This window comes from Thamnophis sirtalis, unplaced genomic scaffold (genome assembly GCF_051295495.1).
Source record: "Thamnophis sirtalis isolate CommonGarterSnake01/CBP01778 unplaced genomic scaffold, rThaSir2_p1.2 scaffold_9, whole genome shotgun sequence".
NCBI lineage: Eukaryota > Metazoa > Chordata > Lepidosauria > Squamata > Natricidae > Thamnophis > Thamnophis sirtalis.
Genome location: NW_028261389.1, coordinates 75,531,698 through 75,553,911, shown reverse-complemented (window position 1 = coordinate 75,553,911; position 22,214 = coordinate 75,531,698). Strand labels below are relative to the sequence as shown.

At 41.3% G+C, this 22,214-nt stretch overlaps 1 protein-coding gene across 1 annotated transcript in view; it reads left to right on the top strand.

The window, feature by feature from the left end:
• Nucleotides 1-22,214, top strand: part of ORC5 (origin recognition complex subunit 5) — an 86,200-nt gene that overhangs the window by 5,772 nt on the left and 58,214 nt on the right. Inside the window, exons 2-10 of the mRNA XM_087722294.1 lie at nt 1,185-1,352; nt 3,236-3,328; nt 5,564-5,761; nt 9,895-9,969; nt 14,836-14,947; nt 18,263-18,393; nt 18,760-18,808; nt 20,469-20,559; nt 22,133-22,185. Of these exons, the coding sequence (XP_087578420.1) occupies nt 1,242-1,352; nt 3,236-3,328; nt 5,564-5,761; nt 9,895-9,969; nt 14,836-14,947; nt 18,263-18,393; nt 18,760-18,808; nt 20,469-20,559; nt 22,133-22,185 (913 nt within the window). The 5' untranslated portion in view covers nt 1,185-1,241. The remainder of the gene's footprint in view (nt 1-1,184; nt 1,353-3,235; nt 3,329-5,563; nt 5,762-9,894; nt 9,970-14,835; nt 14,948-18,262; nt 18,394-18,759; nt 18,809-20,468; nt 20,560-22,132; nt 22,186-22,214) is intronic.

Genomic DNA, 22,214 nt, shown 5'->3' with positions numbered 1-22,214 from the left:
TAATATCGGTAGTAAACAGCATAGAGGAAGTACTAAATTGCTGAATTGATCCTAAATAGGTTCAGTTATGGTACATTGAGGATTGCCTGTATTTATAGAGTACTAGCCGATAACCCGGCGTTGCCCAGGTATTTATTTATAGGGAGAAAATGTCTGGACCAAACATAATTTCTAATGTTGGATTTTCCCCCTTACCAGAGGGAGCCCCCCTTATGGAGTACTGTGAAGCCGTTACCATGACAACGCCACTGCACTGTACAGTGGAAGCTATTTGAAGGCACAACAGGCTGTATCTTAACACTCACCCCGAAGGGTGTTAGAGGTGTCTTACCATGCCAGTTACCATGGCAACTCCACTGCATTTCACAGTAGAAGCCATTTTACGGAAGTATAGTAGAAGCCATTTTAAGGCACAACAGGCTGTATCTTAACAGAAATCCCCCCAGGGGTTTTAGGGGTATCTTACCCCCACAATATTTTTTTTTGCAAAGAGTAAATCATCTGTGTACCAAGTTTGGTTAAAATTGCTCCAGGCGTTCCAGAGTTATGCTGGAACACACACACACACACACACACACACACACACACACACACACACACACAAAGTTCTTAGTCCTCCCCCCCTCAAATATTGAGCTACAAGTGGACACTTAATGTTTCTGTAACGCAAGAATGTCAAACTCGATTTCATTGACGGCCGCATTAGGGTTGTGTTTAACCTGGGGGAGGGGGGCAAGTGTCCGTGGCCAGCTCGACATCACTCATGTTGGGGCCACCGGTGGTGGCCCTGGTGGGCTGGCCAAAACTACTGACCAGTAGTTGCTAGCAGTTTGTTTTGCTAGCACTCTTGCCAGTGAAAATGGCGCTTGGGGCCCCTCGCACAGCCCTGGGTTCTATTTCCGGCTGTGATGGCCTCTTGCAGCCCTCTGTCAGTGAAAAGGGGCACTACGTGCGGCCCTTTCGAGCTCTCTTTATGCTGTCAGAGGCACTGAGGGCCAGTCTGCTGTTTCCAGGGCCAGATCTAAGCGCCCGGCGGGCAGGATGCGGCCCGCGGGCCTTGAGTTTGACACTGTAATGCTTTGTTGTTTTTAATAAAACCAGTTGTAACCCGATTGAAAACATGTCACTCATTACATAGCCAATACATTCTCATGGGAAATCTTAACTACAGTTTCATTTTTCAGGTCTTCCTTCATCCTTGTAGCTGCCCCTGAGACGGAGCCACAGAAACAGAAGCTAAAATGTCAGCTTTGAAACACCCGGAGTATCCCGAAGCAAAACTGCTTCAACTGGAAAGCATGATGCCCTGCCGAGAAGTTCAAGCGTCTACCTTATTGTCAATATTTGGAGAGGTACCCTTTATATATATGTATTTCTGATAGGATCTTGTATTTTTTTTTTAGACTGAAGCTTACTTTGAGTCATGTTTTGTATTATAAAGGAAGGGTAATTTTAAAGTTGCTTTCAGCTTCTTACATCTGGCAGTGGTATGTATTGGAATGAAAAACTTCAACTTAAACCTTCACTTTCCAGGAAGCTCTTGCATAATTAGGGTGATTATTATGATATATTTTTTTAAAGATTGTTAGGAGTATTTGGTGGACTGCAGCTATGCAGCTCTTGTTTAGCTGTTTACAGGAACTTTCTCTTGTGGTATCTTCACACCAGATTTCATTTTCCTCCTCCTATCGAAAGAATGAACAAGAAATGGATGTCCCTGGAATGATGATTTATTATTTAAAACAATTACATAGGAGTGAGGTGCTAGGTGAAGTCTTGTTCTGTTTGCTCGCAGTAATGGGCGGGAAGTCTCAAGGTCGACTCAGCCTTCCATCCTTCCGAGGTGGGTGAAATGAGGACCCAGACTGTGGGGGCAAGTTGCTGACTCAATTTGCTAAAAAATCCGTAAACCGCTTAGAGAGGGCTGAAAGCCCTATGAAGCAGTATAGAAGTCTAATAAATAAATAAATAAATAAATAAATAAATAAATAAATAAATAAATAAATAAATAAATAAATAAATAAATAAATAAATAAATAAATAAATAAATAAATAAGTGAGACTCAGCAGAGATAGTGTGGTCCCAAAACTCCTTTTCAAAAGGCAACTGGACTTCCTTGGTTTTTTTTTTTTAATCCTAACATTTCATTTCACACCCAAGAAGCTTTTGGGATGAGAAGGGAAATGTTAGGAAAAAACTCCAAGGAAGCCCAGTTGCTTTTTGAAAAGCACCTTTGAGACAACAATGACCTCGATGGATGAGAATCTTTATAGACGGAGACAGTGCCCGTTGAAAAGCTGTTGAAGATGCTGTTCTGACCGAGGCTTCCCAAGAGCATGACGCAAACTCCTTGTTCCGACAAAAAAACCCTTTTATTAATTGACTGTGAATTCTGCTCCTTCGCATCCAGCAAAGTCTTTCAAGGGAGGATTTACAGTCACAGACCTTATCTGGCTTGGAGAGCTGCCAGGCCGAGATCTGCAAAACTTGGCCAGGAGTCTTGGAGAGTCATGAACCAATTAAGTGAACTAATTGTCTCCTGCAAACTCCACTCCCCTTTCGCTCCTCTTTTATTTCCTCTGGGAGGGGCCATTCATCGTCCCCCTGTGGCCTTACTCCCAAGTCGACTCCTGTTTTTTAGCTGTTCCCTTCGTCTGGCAACTCTGTGCATGCGCACACTGGGAACAGGCTCCAGCTGTTCTTCTGCCCCACTGATTTCTGACTCTGAAGGCAACTGATAACTGTCAGATGGCTCTGGCCCCCCTCTCTGTCTCTGACGCAGAGCCCTCATCCGAGCCTTCCCCAGACTCCAGGACTGGCCCAGGTTCCTCCCCAACCCTCCTCACTGTCCGAATCTGCTGCCAGCTCTGTTGGCCACTGGCGGGCCACAACAGATGGCATCTTGAAGATGAGGCTTGGGAAGATGCACTTGCTTGTCAAATTTTTAACTATTTGTGCTGCTAACTTTTAGGATTCCTTTTTCCTTCTTTTTCAAAGTCCTTTTTTGCCTTATTCAGTTTGGTTTTCACTTATTTTCTTCTCTCTTTCTCTCTCTGTCTCTATCTCTCTTTTTTCCCCTCTCTTTCTGTCAGTCTCTCATCAATCATTGTTCAGGTAATGTAGCAGAAAATAATGAGTCAAAATCCTAAAAATACATTTAAGCAAAGGGCAGGGTATGCTTAAAGTAAAAAAAAAAAACCCCTCCTAAATATGTATGTACATATTATTTCCTAGCGTCAACACTTTACCTTTCCAGCCCTTTTCATATATGGACACACATCCAGTGGAAAAACTTATGTGCTGCAGACCCTTCTAAAAACCTTGGAGGTAAGAATGATCTACTTCATCGGTTTTTTCCTTTAAAAAAAAAAGATTTGAAACATGTTATTTTTTTTGTTACTTTCTTTAAACAGCGATTCACATTTAATGTAGAGGAACATCTTAACCTTCATTGTGGGGAACTCTTCAGTGGGATTGTCCAGAAACATTTTTGCAGGAGGTGCCCGATGCATAAAATAATCCAGAAAAATCAAAGTTGTGTTTTATTTCTGTTTGGGTGCAGGTAAATAGGGCAAATGGGCAGCAAATTAACAATTTTCTGCAGCTGCCTTTAGCCTAGCGTCATGACCCGACAAATGCGGGCCGACAAAACCGCCACGACAAAACGGCGAGTTCGAAAGCGCGCCCACTAAAGCACGCCGACAAAACCGTGCCCACAAAAGCACGATTAGGGTTTTTAGGTTAGGGTTAGGGTTAGGGTAAGGGTTAGGGTTGTTAACGTTGTTACCGTTATTTTCTCATTTTCGATGGCGCACTTTTGGCGGCGCGCATTTGTTGACGCGCTTTAGTGGGCGTGATTTCGATTTTGCCGTTTTGTCATGGCGGTTTTGTCGGCGCGCATTTGTCCGGTGCGCATTTGTCGGTGAACCGCCTAGGGTCAGTAATTGGGAATTATGATCCACCTGTGGCTCAAAATATATGCTTCCTTGGCCTTAGAAAGAAAGGAAGTTGTATTTAGAATAAAGGTAAGCCAAATAAGTAGTGTTTATTGTTTGTTTTTTACTAGTAGACTCGTCACGTTTCTGATTTTTGTGATGTCCTAATCCGAGTTCCCAGTCTGGGTCTTCTCGTATGCATTGATGCTATGTTATGTTTTTTCCCAGCACTCCCAGCTCTTATTTATAATGTGATTAACTTGTTATACATTTACCAGCAATCTTTTCATCTTGTCTTTTTCCAACAGAACTGCATGCAATTGCATATTGCAATCAATTTAGAGCAGGGGTAGTCAACCTGGTCCCTACCGCCCACTAGTGGGCGTTCCAGCTTTCATGGTGGGCGGTAGGGGTTTGCTGTAACTCTGCTTTATAATTTTTATAAAGTAAAGTTACTTCCCTACTTTATAAATCACCATTATTTTGTTAGTTAGTAGAAAATTTTACTACTAACAGAGATACAAAAGTGGGCGGTAGGTATAAAAAAGGTTGACTACCCTCGATTTAGAGTATGTCATATTGGGTGGCTGGTTTTTAATGTATATATACATTAAAAACACACACACACACACACACGCATATAGGGTAGCATGGTTGCTCAGCAGTTAAGACGCTGAGGTTTGAGGCCCTGGCACCACGCAACGGAGTGAACGCCCGTCGTCGCCCCAGCTCACCTGCCAGCCTAGCAGTTTGAAAGCATGCAAATGCGAGTAGATAAACAGGTACCACTTCGGTGGGAAGGTAACAGCGCTCTGTGATGTCATGCTAATCACATGACCGTGGGAATGTCCACATAATAATGTTCACTCAGTGGTCTTGAAACGGAGATGAGCAGCGGGCCCTAGAGTCAGCAACGACTCGCGGAGTAAAATCCGCAGGGACTCCTTTTATCTTTTTCACTTTTTATAAAGTAAAATATATTTTGCTATATATTGATCGCTATATATCAATCCCAATCAGTAAGTACTTAGCAATGAAATAAATCCATTTAAAAGCAGGGGAGAGAGCTGTGCTCAAAAGTAAGACTTGTTAATTTGAATGGGACTTACTGTATATATTTGGAGATAAGCTGAGAATTTTGGGTTCCAAAGTACACGCCAAAAAATTGCGGACCAGAGCTTAGTTTTTGGTTTTTAAAAAAAAGCCTGTCACAGGCTTAAAATTGCATGGTCTTATAAATGATGAGGTAACAATTTGCATTTCCCACCTGTCACTGTGGTTTAAAATTCAGATGTCATAAAATTCAGATGTCAGCTTAATTATACATGACACATTTTTCATGGTATTTCGGTTGAAATTTCTAGGGTTGGCTTATACGCTGATGGACATATTCATGATTATAGGCAGTGCTCTCAGGATGGCATTACTGTGCAGCCCTCACTTCTGATCCTGGTTGTCTTAGTGATTTTTGCAAATCAGCTGTAAGTAGTGAGTTAAACAGGTGTTTGACATTGCTTTGCAAATAATGTTATCATTTTGTTACTTCGTAAACAGTCCAAGTTAGGTTTGCTCCCTTGTGATAACATATAAGCAGAATGAAACCTCTCTTCGTCCTCGTTCTTTTCAGATTCCTCATGTGTTTGTGAATTGTGCCGAATGTTTTACTTCAAGGTTACTTCTGGAAGAAATATTGAGACAGTTGCAGTGCCTCTTCATCAAAGAAGAAGATCCTTCCTTTGTATCCTGCAACACCTTCAATGATTTCATACGTTTATTTAAAAAGGCAGCTTTGACACCTGATCTGCAGAATCAGACAATATATGTTGTAAGTATCTATTTTAGACTGTGTTGTTGTTATTATTGTTCTCCTCCTCCTTCCTAGCATATCCCCACAGAGGCAGGATTCATTTTTTGGATCATTGAACACCATTTTTTGGATCATTTGCACAATCAGCTGCATCTCCAGGGCGCAGGGTGTCTTGCCATCTCTGTTTTGTGTTGTGGCCCAGCAGGAGCCGTTGAAGCTGCCACCAGACTCCGACAGCAAGGGGCCCTCTGAGTCGTCTCTGGAGGATGTGGAGGACCCTGGACAGGGTTCCAACTCCGAGCAGGGCGCAGAGAGGCTGGTTGGCCACCAGGAGGCACCTGAGCCTTGGACCAGTGGGGAGGAGACAAGGGAGAGTGAGCCGGAAGCCAGTAGTGAGTTGTTCCTGGATGCACGCCATCGAAGAGCTACTAGGAGTCAGGAACAATTACGCAATTACAGGAGGTGATTGCACTCAACTGGTGGTCATTAGGCCCCTCTCCAGACTATAAAAAGCTACTTGTGCACACGCCCCTCTTTGCAGAAGTCAACGCAGGATTGAATGTCGGAGGACATTACTGTGAGCATGGCAGGCTGGATTGTTGCCAAGCCTTATCTGTGTTTATTGCTGCCCGAGTTTATCTGAGTTGCTGCCAAGGTCCTTATCTGTTTGTTCTGCTTGGCTTTCGGCCACCAAGGTTTTGGTGTCTTGCTATTAAAGTACATTCCAGTTAAGCTTGTCTCGGCAATCGTTACTGGACGGAGGAGGGGGTCAGAACAGTTTTGGATGCCTGCAAGGTCACCGGCCACTGACTTCTAATTGGTAACAGTGGAAAGTCCATACCAGCGGAGGCGGCCTTCTCTCATCTTCTCTTTAATTGGTGCCCCCCCGCCCACCCTCAAATGTTGTCAAATGGTGTCATTAGTGATGTGGTCAAGAAGGGAGAGGCCCGATATCCAATGGAGCATTCCCATTTCCATGGCATGGAGATCAGAGGTGGGTTTCTGCTGGTTCGCCCCAGACCGGGCGAACCGGTAGTGGCGGCAGCGGGAAGCTCCGCCCACCCGCCTGGACACTTCTGCGCAGAAGCGTTGCGCGTTTGAACTGGTAGTAAAATAAATTGAAACCCACTACTGATGGAGATAGCTTTCGGTCCTTGTTGTTGCTGCCCATACAGTGCAGCGGGATGGATGGTTGTCTTGTGAATCTTAGATTTAACTATTTTAAAAAATGTATTTTATACTGTGATATACTCAGATAAAAGTGTATGAATGTTTTGCACTGGAAGCTTGCATAGTATTATTACTTAGCTGTGAAGAATGAAATTTGTAATTGGCTCGGCTGAATTATTTTGTTATATAGTTAGTTAACTGTAGAGAGAGAATATTGCTGCACTATAGGGAATCCCATCCTGCTAATAAAATGTAATTAGCTGTAACATGAAAAGCAAAAACAGAGCTTACCTGAAATACATATCTCTTACACATTGATCACTATAATTCTGAGGACCTCAACTTTTTATTTATAGAAAGATGTTTACAGAAAGTGAAGCTCCAAAAAAGAATGAAAATGTGTTGTGAGGTCTTTACTGATCTGTTCCATGGATAAAGCTGGTTTTAGACAAGTTGCTTTGTTTATTGATCGTTTTCATATCTGAAGTGACTTGAGAGTAGGTGATAAAGTGGATTAAATTGGTGATCATTTGCATTGGGCAAATTGTCAATAAATCAGAAGAATTAAGAGTGAAATTAGAACTTTCCACTCTGCTGTGCATGAAAACAGACACGAATGTGAGCAGAATCAATTTATGTGAATTAACCTGTGATGTACGGATTTATTATGGGGTGACTTAAATGAAGATTGATGATCGGCCATGTGTTTTGGTAGCACAAATTGGCAAAACTAATTAACTCTGTTTTGTTTCATTGGTGAATAATGTAACATATTTCAGCCTCAGTTAACTCGGGGAAAATGAAGATAAATGATCTCTCTCAGTAGTTTTTAAATGCTTCTCAAATCCAAACCCAGGTATAGAACAGACATGATCAATCATGAGGCTCAACATGACTCATTCTCCCCAGTGATTGATGCTGTCAGTAAAACTTTGTTGATGTCTATGGTGAGAACAGTGTGTCCATCATGTTTTTCCTGACGAGAGTTTCAAATTGTAATTTGCACTTTAGATAAGCGTTAAAGTATAAGAACTAAGGTAACTTCAAGTTACGCCTTGAGCAATTTCAGCCAAACTTTGTACACAGATGACTTACTCTCTGGAAACAAATACTGGGGGCTGGGGTGGGGAGACATCCCTGTGGGGGGGATGTTTGTTGTGTGTTCCATGTGTTGTGTGTTCCGGTATAACTCCAGAACGCCTGGGCCGCTGAAATGAAAAGGACTGAATTATATCTATAGTGCCAAGTCACGGTACTTTTGAGAGTGATAGTGTGCATTTTGGATTCAAGTTCTGTTAAGATACAGCCTGTTGTGCCTTAAAATGACTTCTATTGTACCACATAGTGGAGTTGCCTTGGTAGCGGCTTCGCAGTACTCCGCAAGGGGGCTCTCTCTAATACAGGATTGGGATAAATACATACCCGGGCTACTCCGGGTTATCAGCTAGTGGATAGATAGATAGATGGATGGATAGATAAATAGATGATAGGTAGATGATAGATAGATAGATAGATAGATAGATAGATAGATAGATGGATGGATGGATGGATGGATGGATGGATGGATGGATGGATGATAGGTAGATGATAGATAGATAGATGATAGATAGATAGATAAATTGATAGATGATAGATATATAAATTGATAGATGATTGATAGATAGCTGATAGCTGATAGATAGATAGATGATAGATAGATAAATTGATAGATGGATGATAGATAGATGATAGATAGATAGATAGATAGATAGATAGATAGATAGATAGTTAGATAGATAGATAGATAGATAGATAGATAGATAGATAGATAGATAGATAGATAAAATATCCAGCCGAAGATTTAACCACCCCAGTGGCTGCTCATACATAATTTTATTTCATTCAGTTTTATTCATCACTCATGTGTTTTTGAAATAATTTACTGCTATGACGTTTTATATTTTGATACACATTTTATATGCTATTTTAATGATTTTTGATGCATCTGTATTCTGTTATACTATTCAAAATGATACATATACAAGTAGTCCTCAACTTACAACTGTTCAGTTAGTGGCTGTTCGAAGTTACAATGGCAGTGAAAAAAGTGACTTACGACCATTTTTCATACATACGACCATTGCAGCATCCTCATGATCATGTGATCAAAATTCAGACACCTGGCAGGTAACTCATATTTATGACGGCCGCAGTGTCCTGGGATCACGTGATTCTCTTTTGCAGCCTTCTGACAAGCAAAGTCAGTGGGAAAGGTAGATTCACTTTACAACCGTGTTACTAACTTAACACCTGCAGTGATTCACTTAACAACTGTGGCAAGGAAGGTCGTAAAATATAATCATTACCGACTTTACTGAGATCATGTATCGAAAGTTCACACTCTGGAATTTATTTATTTAGTAATTGGAAACCTAACGTTTTCTGTATTATTAAGCAAGGGCATTTCTGTAAAATTTGAGTACAAAAGTTCTGCATAGCCCAGCCCCATCTGAAATAAAATATAGTTTTCTTTCCCTAACTTTTTATGAAATCCAGTCCTTTAAAAATTAAACAGCCAATTGGTATAATTTTCTATTGTCAGAAGTAATAGAATCTATTTCAATATAGATATAGGAATTTAGTAGCTATTGGAAGAAAATTAAACTTTGTATTAACCACTTCTTACCTTAACTTTATTTCTTCAGAGCAAAATATAATCTAATATTTTATTTAATTTATTTAAAATATTTATATAGCTGCCCATAATTGAACTAAATCTGGGTGGCTTCCAATCAAAGATCAAGACATATTTTAGTTGCTTTTAGGGAGATTAAATCATTTAATTGAAATACTTGGACTTTCTAACCAATTGTGCCTGCCTGAGGAAAAAAAAACTCGAGGAACTCTTAGAAAATGTTTGCATTTGTAAATATATTTTGAGTACTAGAAACAACTTTTAAATTATCATTTTTGTGTAACAAACATATTTTTTTTGTTTACAGGTTTTGGATAAAGCAGAACAGATGCGCGAGTTGGAAGGAAATATTCTCCCAGGTTTTCTTAGACTGCAAGAATTGGTAAGGGAATTAGCCACATTTTGTTATTTAAGAATGAAATCTCCAGCATATCGTGACTGATTTAATAAGTATGTTTCTGAAATGAAAAGTGTCTAGCACATCTGACAATACATTTTACAAAATTTATTTTTGTGCGTTTTTCATTAGGACGATTTCAGTTGAAAATTAGGACAATTTTAATGTGAAACAGCTTTTTTGCTAGCTGATTTGGTCAGTTATGTGTCTTTTGAGTTTATGCAATTGTTTATTTTATTAGCTTGTCTTGTGTTGCCATTTGTGATCTATCAACAATTTGAAAAGTTATGTGACTAAATTTAAAGGATATTTTCTTAATACACCCAAACTAGTGTTTAGTTAGAAGTTTTGCTTAATCCACAGCTTTATTTCCCATGAGACATGTTGCTCTTAAAATCAATATAAATTTTGCAAAAAAAAATGGGAAAAAGAGAGAGAAAGATACATGACATGGGTGTTTGTTTATTTTTATTAAAATTTGATATATTTTTTTACTTTATTATTATTATTTTGCATTTTAAACAGAAACAGACACAAGCTGACAAACCATGCTATGTAAATATGTCAGTAGAGGTAAGAGGTTGAGAGATCTAAGTAAGCTAAATTTTAACAAAGTGGAAGAATTAGAGGGTAAAATTGATTTGTTTGTATTGTACTTAAAGTGACAAGTCAGGATGATGGTAAGAAATGCATGCAAATAGTTTTGAAGGCAAGAAAATGATTGTTTCGTGTTTAATTCAAGACTGTGTTTTACTTCCCATCCTTTCCCTCCTGGAATTAAAACTGTAAATCTACAATAAGCCATAGTACAGAAATACTAATTTGGACAGTCTCTCTTACGCTTGCTGGTAAATGGCATTCGAGAACCTGATTAAAATGTGCTCCTTTGGGTTTTGAAGATGTGCATTAATCTTTGTAGCAAACCGAAGTCGAGGATGATGGCTGTTGTCCCTTGGACACATCCGTGTGTTTCCCTTGCAATAATCTGATGTAATAAACGTGATGCTTTTGAGTGCGAGGAGAAATGTGTTTGCTTTGGATTAACGGCATTTGCAGCAGTTCAAACGGATTAGAGAGGCATATTGCGTGATTCCAATCTCTTTCCAGTCGGTAGAGGCTTATAAAAGTTGTGGAAAAATAAGTCATTCCAACACTTGTTAATTTATTTCCTAAATTTATATAGCTGCCCATCTATATCAGATAGAACAGAACTGAACTGAACTGAATTGAATTCTTTATTGGTCAATTGTGATTGGACACATAAGGAATTTGTCTTTGGTGCATATGCTCTCAGTGTATGTAAAGAAAAATAAAATAAAATACATTCATCCATCAAGAATCATAAGATACAACACTTAGTGATAGCCATAGGTTACTAATAAGCAATCAAATCATAGGAAAGGGAATAAAATAAAATAAAAAATATATAAATTGTAAAGATACAAGCAATATGGTTATAGTCATGTGGGGAGAGATAGATACTAGGGAGAATAATAGTAGTAATATAGTCTTAGTAAATTATTGACAGTGTTGTGGGAATTAGTTGCTTAGCAGAGTGATGGCATTTGGGGAAAAAACTCTCCTTGTGTCTTGTTCTGGTGTGCAGTGCCAGATGATATACCTAATATATCAGATATATTATACATACTAACGTTATATTATTATCTCTATATATTTTATGTAATGTTATATATCATCTCTTTCTTTCTCCCACTCTCTCCCTCCCTCCCTCTCTTTCTCTCTCTTTCTCTCTCTTTCTCTCTCTCTCTCTCTCTCCTCTCTCTCTCTCCTCTCCTCTCTCTCTCCTCTCTCTCTCTCTCCTCTCCTCTCTCTCTCCTCTCTCTCTCTGCTCTCTCCTCTCTCTCTATCTCTCTGCTCCTCTCTCTCTCTCCTCCTCTCTCTCTCTCCTCTCTCTCTCTCCTCTCTCTCTCTCTCCTCTCTCTCTCTGCTCTCTCTCTCTCCTCTCTCCTCTCTCTCCTCTCTCTCCTTTCTCTCTCTCCTCTCTTTCTCTCCTCTCTCTCTCTCCTCTCCTCTCTCTTTCTCTCTCCTCTCTCTCTCTCCTCTCCTCTCTCTCTCCTCTCCTCCCTTTCCTCTCTCTGTCTCTCTCTCCCTCCCTCCCTCCCTCCCTCCCTCCCTCCCTCCCTCCCTCTCTCTCTCTCTCTCTCTCTCTGACTGACATCCATCTCACATAGATGATTCTGGGCAGTATGCAGACTTAACAACAGGAAATTTGTCCAGTTACATTTTTCAAACAGTGGTTTCCACAGCTCTATCTTTCACAGCCTTTGGGAGTAGTTTTCCATCTCAGTATTGCGTTAATCGGATTCCCGCCGCCCAATGAGATTATCTGGGGAGGATTCTTAGAGCCACATTTTCTCCCTGACTTCCTGGAACTCACTTTCCAGTACAATAGGGTCAATTTTGACCTTTTGGAAGGATTTAAAAATGAACAAAAAAGCTTTGTCGCTGGTCTACAGTGTTTGCTTGCTTTATTGTGTTTGGGTTTTTTTTTAACTAAAGTAATATTTTAATTCTGTTTTAACCTAATTTCACCATCTGTACATTTTGGTATGTTTTAATTTGTGATGGAAACCAATCCAGGAGAGAAGCAACCTAGAACTAAGGAGAAATTTCCTGATAGTTAGAACAATTAATCAGTGGAACAACTAGCCTCCAGAAGCTGTGGGTGCTGCAATACTGGAGGTTTTTAAGAAGAGTTTGGACAACCATTTTTCTAGAATAGTATAGGATCTCCTGCTTGTGCAGAGGATTGGACTAGAAGACCTTTAAGGTCCCTTCCAACTTTGTTATTCTTTTATTTTGAGTTTCGTAAATTTTTAAACAACAGTATGTTGTCTCAAGCCTTTTGATACTATATGATGTTAATAATGAAAAACCAGAATAAACATCTCAGGATATAATAGATCTCTCGACTTACAAATATTGACCATTTTTTCCTGTGTCAGAAAGTTTAAAACTGTTTCTTTTCCAACGTCCTGGATCAAAAAAGGAGGTGAATAAAATCTAATTGAGATGTGAAGTACTTTCGATGAAAAATGTAGTTCTGCACCAGTAATGAAAGGAAGGAAACTTTCGGTTCATAGCAAAACTTCAGAGATATGGAACGCGTGGAATTTTTGCTTTTTTACTCCGATCATCAACCCCTTCATGGGTTTTTCTCTCCTTTTTTTTCAACGCTTCCTTGAAAGGGATTATTTTCAGGATTCCTTTTGAATTTAAAGTCAAATTTTAGAATGCTTCAAGTCAGGAGGAAGAATCTCTTTACCTGGCTTTGGCCTCCTGGGGAAATGGCTAGTCCAGCGGTCACCAACGGGTGATCCATGGACCACTGGTGGTCTGTGAGAAAACTTGGGTGGTCCGCAGAAAAATTATTTGCATTTTTTTCTATTGCACTAAATCAGGGGTCCTCAAACTATGGCCCCTGAGATGGATACGTGCAATGAACGCTTGTGTTGCTGCAGAGAGTGTCCCCCTTCGGGGTCTTTTTGTGGGGGTCGGAGGGGGGCAGAAATTGTGACTTTGGGCCTGCTTCAGCCTCCTGGTGTGGGGCTTTGGGCGAAGGCTGGAGGGAAGGACCGCTGGTAGCGAAGAGCCGGAGGGCCGCGTTCCAGTGGCATTGCATCATGGCCTGGAACTGGCTGACCATCTCAGCCCCCTGAGCCTCCAGGTGCCGGTATCTGGCCTTGAACTCCCACTCGTCTTCCCTCTGCTTGGAAAGCCTATGCTTGTAGTTCTCAATGAGGTGCTTCTGCTGAGCCTCCTTCTCAGTCAATGTGAACTGAGCTCTTTTGCCAACTCTTTCTCATGGTGGCTGCTTAGCTCCAGCAACTGCTTCCTGTTGGGGCCCTAAGAGGCCCGGGTGGGGAGGGGAGGAGTGGCTGGGAGGGGAGGGGCGAGTAGAGTCTGGTGAGGCGCCCCTTGACGTGAGTGACATCGAGTTGGCCACACCCACCCAGTCACATGGCCACCTAGCCACGCCCACCTAGCCGGTTCATTAGGCAGATCATATTAGTGGTCCACGGGATATAAAATTATGAATTTAGTGTTCCCTGAAGTCCGAAAGGTTGGTGACCCCTGGGCTAGTCAGTAGAAGCCCAGATTTTATTAAAGCATGCTTTAACTCCGAAGCTCATTTTCATTTTGATCTGACGTTTCATTCCATTCTACGTTGTCATTTTATAGTTTTATGTGCCTTTCTGACAAATTAATTAGTAGCTCCTCCATTATCCCATAACTTCTAGCACAATGAGAACCAACTTCCCTTGAAAACTGGGCCCTGAATATAAAAATAACAGGAAGGTTTTACTGTTGTAAAAGCGTACTAGCGATGAATAAAAGGCACATTATCCCATAAGGGGAAAGCAGATTGGAAATAAAATAGGATGGCTGCTTTGAGGTCCTATCAGTTTTAATGATTTAAGTATTATTTTTTCAAACGCAATCAATTTGTCCCCCCTAATAATTAAGGTATGTATCTTTGGGAAACATAAATGTCATTTAAGTATTATTTCCCCCCCTCCTCCGAACGCAATCAATTTATCCTCCTTAATAATTAAGATATGTACCTTGGGGAATCATAAATGTCATAGTGCAGAAAAAGAGGAGGCTGAAACCTATTTTTTTAAAAAAATATATCTAAATGTGTTAGCTGCTTGATTAAGCTATTTAAGGGCTTCTCACTATGCAAATATCTTTAAAAGTGAAATGCTGAATCGGATTAATTTCTTTCCGCTTTTTGTTTTTTTGCAAAACCTGAACTCTTCTCTGATTAAAAATATAGCTCCTGGGTTATTTTTAATTTGTCTCTTCTCTAACTTCGCTCGCTTACAGACGCAGAAGAACGTGAGCGTGGTTCTCCTCAGTGAAATTGTTTGGGAACTTCTTCGTCCAAGCACAGGATGCCTTGAGCCACTGCCATTATATTTTCCAGATTACAGCATAGGTAAGGACAAAAAAAAAAAAAAAAAAAAAGGTGGGGGGAAGCCTACAGTGCCCCACAGATAGTTTTTCAGGAAGCAACGGGACTTTCTTGGTTTTTTTCTTTGAAGATGTTTCGCTTCTCCTCCGAGAAGCTTCTTCAACTCTGACTGGATGGCGGGGAATGGAAGGATTTAAACAACCAGCTGTCTGCAAGGAATATGCCAGACAGTGTCAGCTAGCGACCCCCAGGGGGAGAGTCTTCCTCTGTGGGAGTGCCTTCCCTCTGGAATGAGCTGCATATAATCCCTGACCTCCGGTCCTTCCGATGCGCCCTAAAAAGTTGGCTTTTCCAGCAAGCCACCCTGGCCTGAACAAAAGAAAATAAATTATTGATCATTGTTAATTTTAATCGATTTTTTTTTTAAAAAAATGTTATTGTTAATCCTAATTGGGTTTGTTTGGGATGTTCTATTTAATTTTTAAAAAAACTTTTGTAATATGTATTTTTTTAATGTTGTATGCCACCCTAAGTCCTTGGGAGAAGGGCGGCATATAAATCCAATAAACCAAACCAAACCAATATAAATCCTTCCATTTCCCTACCATCTTATCAGAGCTGAAGAAGCTTCTTAGATGAGAAGCGAAACATCTTTAAACAACAAGAAGAAGAAAATCCAGTTGCCTCCTGAAAAAAGCACCTTTGGGACCACCATGGCCTGGATGACTGAGAATCTCTACAGACGTTTAGCTATCCAATTTGAAGACCCTTGGAATGGTGTGGGAGGAGAAATGGATTTCCAGAGGAAAAAGAAAAAAAAATTGCACTCTACAGGAACACTTGCACCGATCCTGAGGACACAGATAAACTTCCAAGTGCTTCAATGGCTCTCTAAACACAGGATTGTCCAAAGTTGAGAACTTTAAGACTTGTGGACTTCAACTCCCAGAATTCCCCATGGCTGGCTGGGGAATTCTGGGAGTTGAAGTCCAGAAGTCTTAAAAGTTCCCAACTTTGGACACCCTTGCTCTAAAAGGATGCCAATATCCAGCTGTCTGCAAGGAATATCAATCCTTCCATTCCCCACCATCCAGTTAGAGCTGAAGAAGCTTCTGGGATGAGAAGCGGAATGTCTTCAAAGAAAGAACAAGAAAGTCCAGTTGCCTCCTGAAAAAGCACCTTTGGGACAACCGTGACCTGGATGGTTGAGAATCTCTACATACCGTGTACCATTTTATTAATATGTCTATTGAAGAGGAATAACCGTGATATCTAAATCTTATTTCTGTCAACCAGACCCACGTTGCTCAGTCTTTAGGCGTTGGAATGGTTAGGAACTAAGCCTGATGCACACAGCTCTGTCAAGTGAAAAACAGAGAATCCTCGACTTACAACAGTTCATTTAGTGACCTGTTGTGGACCAGCAGGAGCCGTTGGAGCTGCAAACACTCCGACAGCGAGGGGCCTTATGAGTCGGCTCTGGAAGAGGTGGAGGACCCTGGACAGGGTTCCGACTCCGAGCACGGTGCAGAGAGGCTGGTTGGCCACCAGGAGGCGTCTGAGGCATGGAGCAGTGGTGAGAGCCGAAGGGAGTGTGCTCCTGACGTCAGGCCTTGGAGTAAGTGACGAGGAGACAAGGGAGGAGGTGGTCCTGGATGCCTGGCAACGCCGGGTAGATCGACGGAGAAAACAGCTACGCAGTTACAAAAGATAATTGGACTCAGCTGGTTGTAATTAGGCTCCTCTCAAGATTGTATTTAAGGAGGGACTTGGGGAGGAGTCTGGTTTGTTGACCCCAATATATGGTCCAGCCCCACTCAGAATGGAGTGCATGATGTGTTTTTTAAATCTATCTTTTTTTTTTCTGATTTATTGTATTGTTAGCTGCCCGGAGTCCCACGGGATTGGGCAGCATACAAATGTTATTAAACTTCAAACTTCAAACTTAACAGCCAGGTTGCTAACTTACCAACTGCAGTGATTCACTTAACAACTGAGGCGAGAAAGGTCACAAGATGGAGCAAAACTCAACAAATGTCTTACTTAACATCAGAAATTTTTGCTCAATTATGGTCATAGGTCAAGAAGTATCTGTAGTTCAGAAATGTTAATGGGTATGGTGGCCAGCCGTTTATTAATTAGAAGCATCTTATTTCCCACTAATCATCACTCTCAGAATGACAAGGAAAACAAGCGCATTGTGTAAAATATAAATATGAGATAATCAACAAATAATGTTAACATGCCTGGCAGTTAATAATCACTATATAAATGAACAAGGACCCTAAGGGACATATTAATAAAATGTTTACCTGAATTGAAAAAAAGGCATTTCATTGCTTGAGGTTTGGTCATTCTGGGTATCTTGATATAAAAGAAGAAAAAAAAAATTTTTTTTATATTTTATTTTATTTTATCAATTTCATATATACATTCACAATTATATGATCTCATAACTATTATTAATAATATGTATTTATAACAATTTTTCCCTACTGTTGACAATATACTTGAAGATTGCTTTTTTATCATCCCATAGATCCATCTTATCTTACAACGGTCCTACTTCTTCTTCCCTCCCTCCCTCTTTCCTTCCCTCGTTTCTTCTCTCCTACTACCCTTCCTTCCCTCCCTCCTTCTCTCCTTCCCTCCCTCCTTCCTTCCCTCCTTTCTTTTCTCCTTCTCTCCTTCCTTTCCCCCTTCCTTCCCCCCTTCCTTCCCCCCTTCCTTCTCTCCTACATTCCCTCCTTCCTTCCCTCCTTCCTTCCCTCCTTTCTTCTCTCCTTCCTTCCCTCCTTCCTTCCCTCCTTCCTTCCCTCCTTTCTTCTCTCCTTCCTTCCCTCCTTCCTTCCCTCCTTTCTTCTCTCCTTCCTTCCCTCCTTCCTTCCCTCCTTGCTTCCCTCCCTCCTCCCTCCCTCCTTCCTACCCCCTTTTCTTCTCTTTCTTCTCTCCTTCCTTCCTCCTCTCCTTTCCCTTCTCTCCTTCCCCTTCCTCCCCTTTACCCTTCCCCTCTTATAAAAGAAGAAATTGTGGTAGATGTTTTCTTCAAACAGAATTCTATCTGTAAGGAAATGGAAAGCATGATATGATGATTTTAATGAAGAAGACTTGGGCTGCCTATCATTGGCTTAGAATATTACCTGATTAACTAGAGTGAGTTAGATAGCTAAAAATTAATCCCCCCCCCCAAAAAAAATGGCTGTAACAGCAGGTTTCTTGGTCTTATATAAAAATGTTACTCGGTGTGATGTCTCCTGCATTGTAGCACTGAAAACAATGCAGTTAGTCACACTACGAGCTTTAGCAATTTTGTTGTTGTTTTTTTAAAAATTCAAATAGGACATCTGCAGAAGATTCTGTCCCATGACCATCCTCCAGAATATTCATTTGATTTTTATGCTGCATATATCAATATTCTTCTTGGAGTCTTCTATCCAGTCTGCAGGGACTTGAAGGAGCTTCAACATCTGGTGAGGGATCTCTTGGGGTGTTTTTCATAATAAAGCTAAGCTAAGATAACTTTTATTGTTCCTTTTTTTTCTCTGAACACACTGGCACACATTTAAAAATGACATTCTGATTTTCATATTCTCTCTCTCTCTCTCTCTCTCTCTCTCTCTCTCTCTCTCTCTCTCTCTCTCTCTCTCTCTGTCTCTCTCTCTCTCTCTCTCTCTCTCTGTCTTCCTCTCTCTCCCTCCCTCCCCCCTCCCTCCCTCTCTCTCCCGATGCACACGCACATACACACACACACACATCTCACAGGCAATTTAGAATACATAGTGGATCTTGAAGTTCTAAATGATACTAAATAAATCTTTCACTCTTTTATCTTACAGGCTGCACTTAATTTCTCTAAATATTGTGAGCCTGTGGTCCAAGGAGAGGGTGAGTAGTTTACTTTCATAGGAATGCTTTTATGTGAATGAATCCTGCCTTGTCATGGATACATACAGACTGAGCAATGCGGTGGCCTAGAGGTGAAGATGCTTGCCTCCCACTCGGAAAGTTAAAGAGTTCAATCCCAGGCGGCGGCAGATGTTTCTCTCCCTGGACTCAAAGAGAAAATATCTGCTGTGAACTCCGCCTAGGCATCAGGAAGGGCATCCGGCCAGTAAATGCTCAGCTCCATTCTGTCGCCCCGACCCTATTCTGATAAAAGGGATGGTAGGGTCATAAAAAGGAGAGAGAAAAATCGGTACACGTATGCTGGTTCAATAGGAGACAAAAATTACACCAGAAATTACAGAGCACTAAGCTATGCGGGAAATACCGCAGGAGTATTTGGGCAATAAAACTCTGTGGAAATATCCCTACAGTCATGGAGAGTCAAATTAGACTCTCTTGTATCTGTATGTTTTACTTTATATTGTTATGTATGATTTGTCTTGCTTATGTCGTTGTATTTATGTCGCTGTATTTTTCTTCCTGTTTTTTAAAGGTAATAATGTTTAATAAAAATTATATTTAAAAAAAAAAAGAGAGTCAAATTAGACTGAAATGATTTTTTTTACATGGGTAAGAGAAGGCCTCCGGAAAATATGCTGCTACCATTCCACAGCCTAAATATGACCCGGTACTATTAAAATAGGGGGCATGGTGGCTGAATGGCTAAGATGCTGAGCTTGTCAATCCAGAAAGGTCGGCAGTTTGGCGGTTCAAATCCCTAGTGCTGCATAACGGAGCGAGCTCCCACTACTTGTCCCATCTTCCGCCAACCTAGCAGTTCGAAAGCAGGTAAAAATCCAAGTAGCAAAGTAGGAACCACCTTTGGTGGGAAGGTAACTGTGTTCCGTGCGCCTTCGGCATTTAGTCATGCCGGCCACATGACCATGGAGATGTCTTTGGGCAGTGTTGGCTCTTTGGCTTTGAAACAGAGATGAGCACCGCCCCTTAGAGTCCTGTGGTCCTGGATTTTGGGCATGTGAGTTGATTCAAAAATTGTTGACTTATGACACTGGTCCTCAACCTTTCGGGCCTGGCAGACTGGTGCGCTGGGTGTGGGGGGAAAGAGATAGTTCTCTATGCAAGTGGCAGTTGGTCGCTTATGCAAATGAAGCTTCAAGCTCATATGCCCACTGCTTGCGCAGGTGGGAATTGTGTGCCTGTGCTCTTCCGCCGCTTGTGTGGCCCAGTTCCGAACAGATTGCAGAGTCAGCCTCTTGTCCCCAACAATCTGGGTCCTCATTTGACCGACCTCGGAAGGACGGAATGCTGAGTCCACCTTGAGCCTGGTGAGATTTGAACTGCCAAATTGCAGGCAGCCGGCAGTCGGCAGAAGTAGCCTGCAGTGCTGCACACTAACTGCTGCGCTACCCCGGCTCATAGTACCCTATAGATTCAAAAGTTTCTGTAAGCACTCGACTGGTGTACTAAGAGTGCAGATTCCAGAATTCTTAGTCTGAAAATAATTTAGCCCTGTTGGTTAGACGATTCTGGAACATCCAAGAGAGAACGGATGGAGTCGACTAAAGTTGGCAAGGATGGTTATATTGCTGGATGCTCTTCAGAGCTCCACCCTGGTTAAATTGTCTTTCCGCGGTTACAGCGAACGAACGCGACACACGCCGACTGTGGAAAAATATTGAATCCCATTTGAAGAAAGCTATGCAGACGGTTTATCTCCGAGAAGTATCAAGGTAATGGCTTATCTTCTTTCTCTGTATTATTTTTTTTTTACTGTAACAAACTTGAGTTATCAGATGTGAAAGGTTTCCCCCCCCCCGCCCTCCCCAATCATTATGAGCGTCCCTATCTGTTTAAATTCTGCTTAACATGGGCAAGAGTTTATTTATTTTTTAGTAATGAAAAACGTACAGTTAGGCAAGTCATATGGAAGACGTGCGGCGTGGAAGGTTTCTTGTATGAGTTTTCTATTAAAAGCAGTTGCAGATAAGAGCAAAATGCTGAGGAAGAACAGGTGAAAAACAACACGTCTCTAGTGATTGGAAAGGCCCAACAGAGACTTCATTTCCTTAGAGCCCTGCGAAAAAATCAGGTGGAACAACGGGAGAAACAGGATATTATATTTACACGCTCTGATGCTAAAGAGTTAGATGTTCTACTCCCCCTCCCCACCTGAAAGAAACTCTGTTCCAACTGCCAGTTGCCTTATACTAGCACGCTCTGATGCTGCTCCTTCACTAGACTGGGCGTGGGTGTTTCCAGTATGTGACTCATCCAGCCTGTGGGCTGGGAGTTTAGACATTCTACTCCCCCTCCCCACCTGAAAAGAACTCTGTTCCAACTATCAGTTGCCTTATGTTAACACGCTATGATGCTGCTCCTTCACTAGACCGGGCATGGGTGTTGCCAGTGCGTGACTCATCCAGCCTGCCGGCTGGGAGTTTAGACATTCTACTTCCCCTCCCCACCTGAAAGGAACTCTGTTCCAACTGCCAGTTGCCTTATATTAACACGCTCTGATGCTAAGGAGTTGCACATTCTACATTAAGTTTCAAGCTTTTAGTATCAAGCCCGATCACATAGTTTCATAGCGAACCACGAGACTCCAGCTAGTATACCAAAGTGACTGATGAATTTTGTTTGGTCTTTCTTCCTTTTCTTCCAAAGAAGGGAAAGCTTATTGATTCACGTCTAGTATTTATATAATTTGCACGATTACTTAGCAAAAACCCTGATTCCCTGCTGAACCTGTATGTTTTGAGATAGTGGGAAGGCAAGCTGTATGTTTGGATGAAATTTTCCTCTATTGTGTCTAGGACAATAGCACCACAGCTTCATGAAGCAACCTTCTTACAAAATGTTTCAAATAACAGCCTCTAGTTGTCAAGCTGCCTATCCAGTGAAACAATCTTGTATTGTTCCTGCTGTAGACGTACTGTTAAACAACTTTACTGCTTTACTTCTTTAATCCCAAAGAATCCCAAATGTATTCTTTTAAAAAAAGGAAGGATTTTTAAAAAAACTTTTGTTTTTAGCCACGACAAACATGGGGTTTTTGAACAATAGCAATAGCAGTAGACTTATATACCGCTTCATAGGCCTTTCAGGCCTCTCTAAGCGGTTTACAGAGAGTCAGCATATTGCCCCCAACAATCTGGGTCCTCATTTTACCCACCTCGGAAGGATGGAAGGCTGAGTCAACCCTGAGCCGGTGAGATTTGAACCGCTGACCTGCTGATCTAGCAGTAGCCTGCAGTGCTCATTTAACCACTGCGCCACCTTGAACAGCTACCTTGTCTTTTTTAGCTCCCAGTGGGAACGGTTACAGCAAGATAATGGAGAACCTGGACAAATAAAAGGTATGTGTAGTATTCTGACCCCCCTCGTT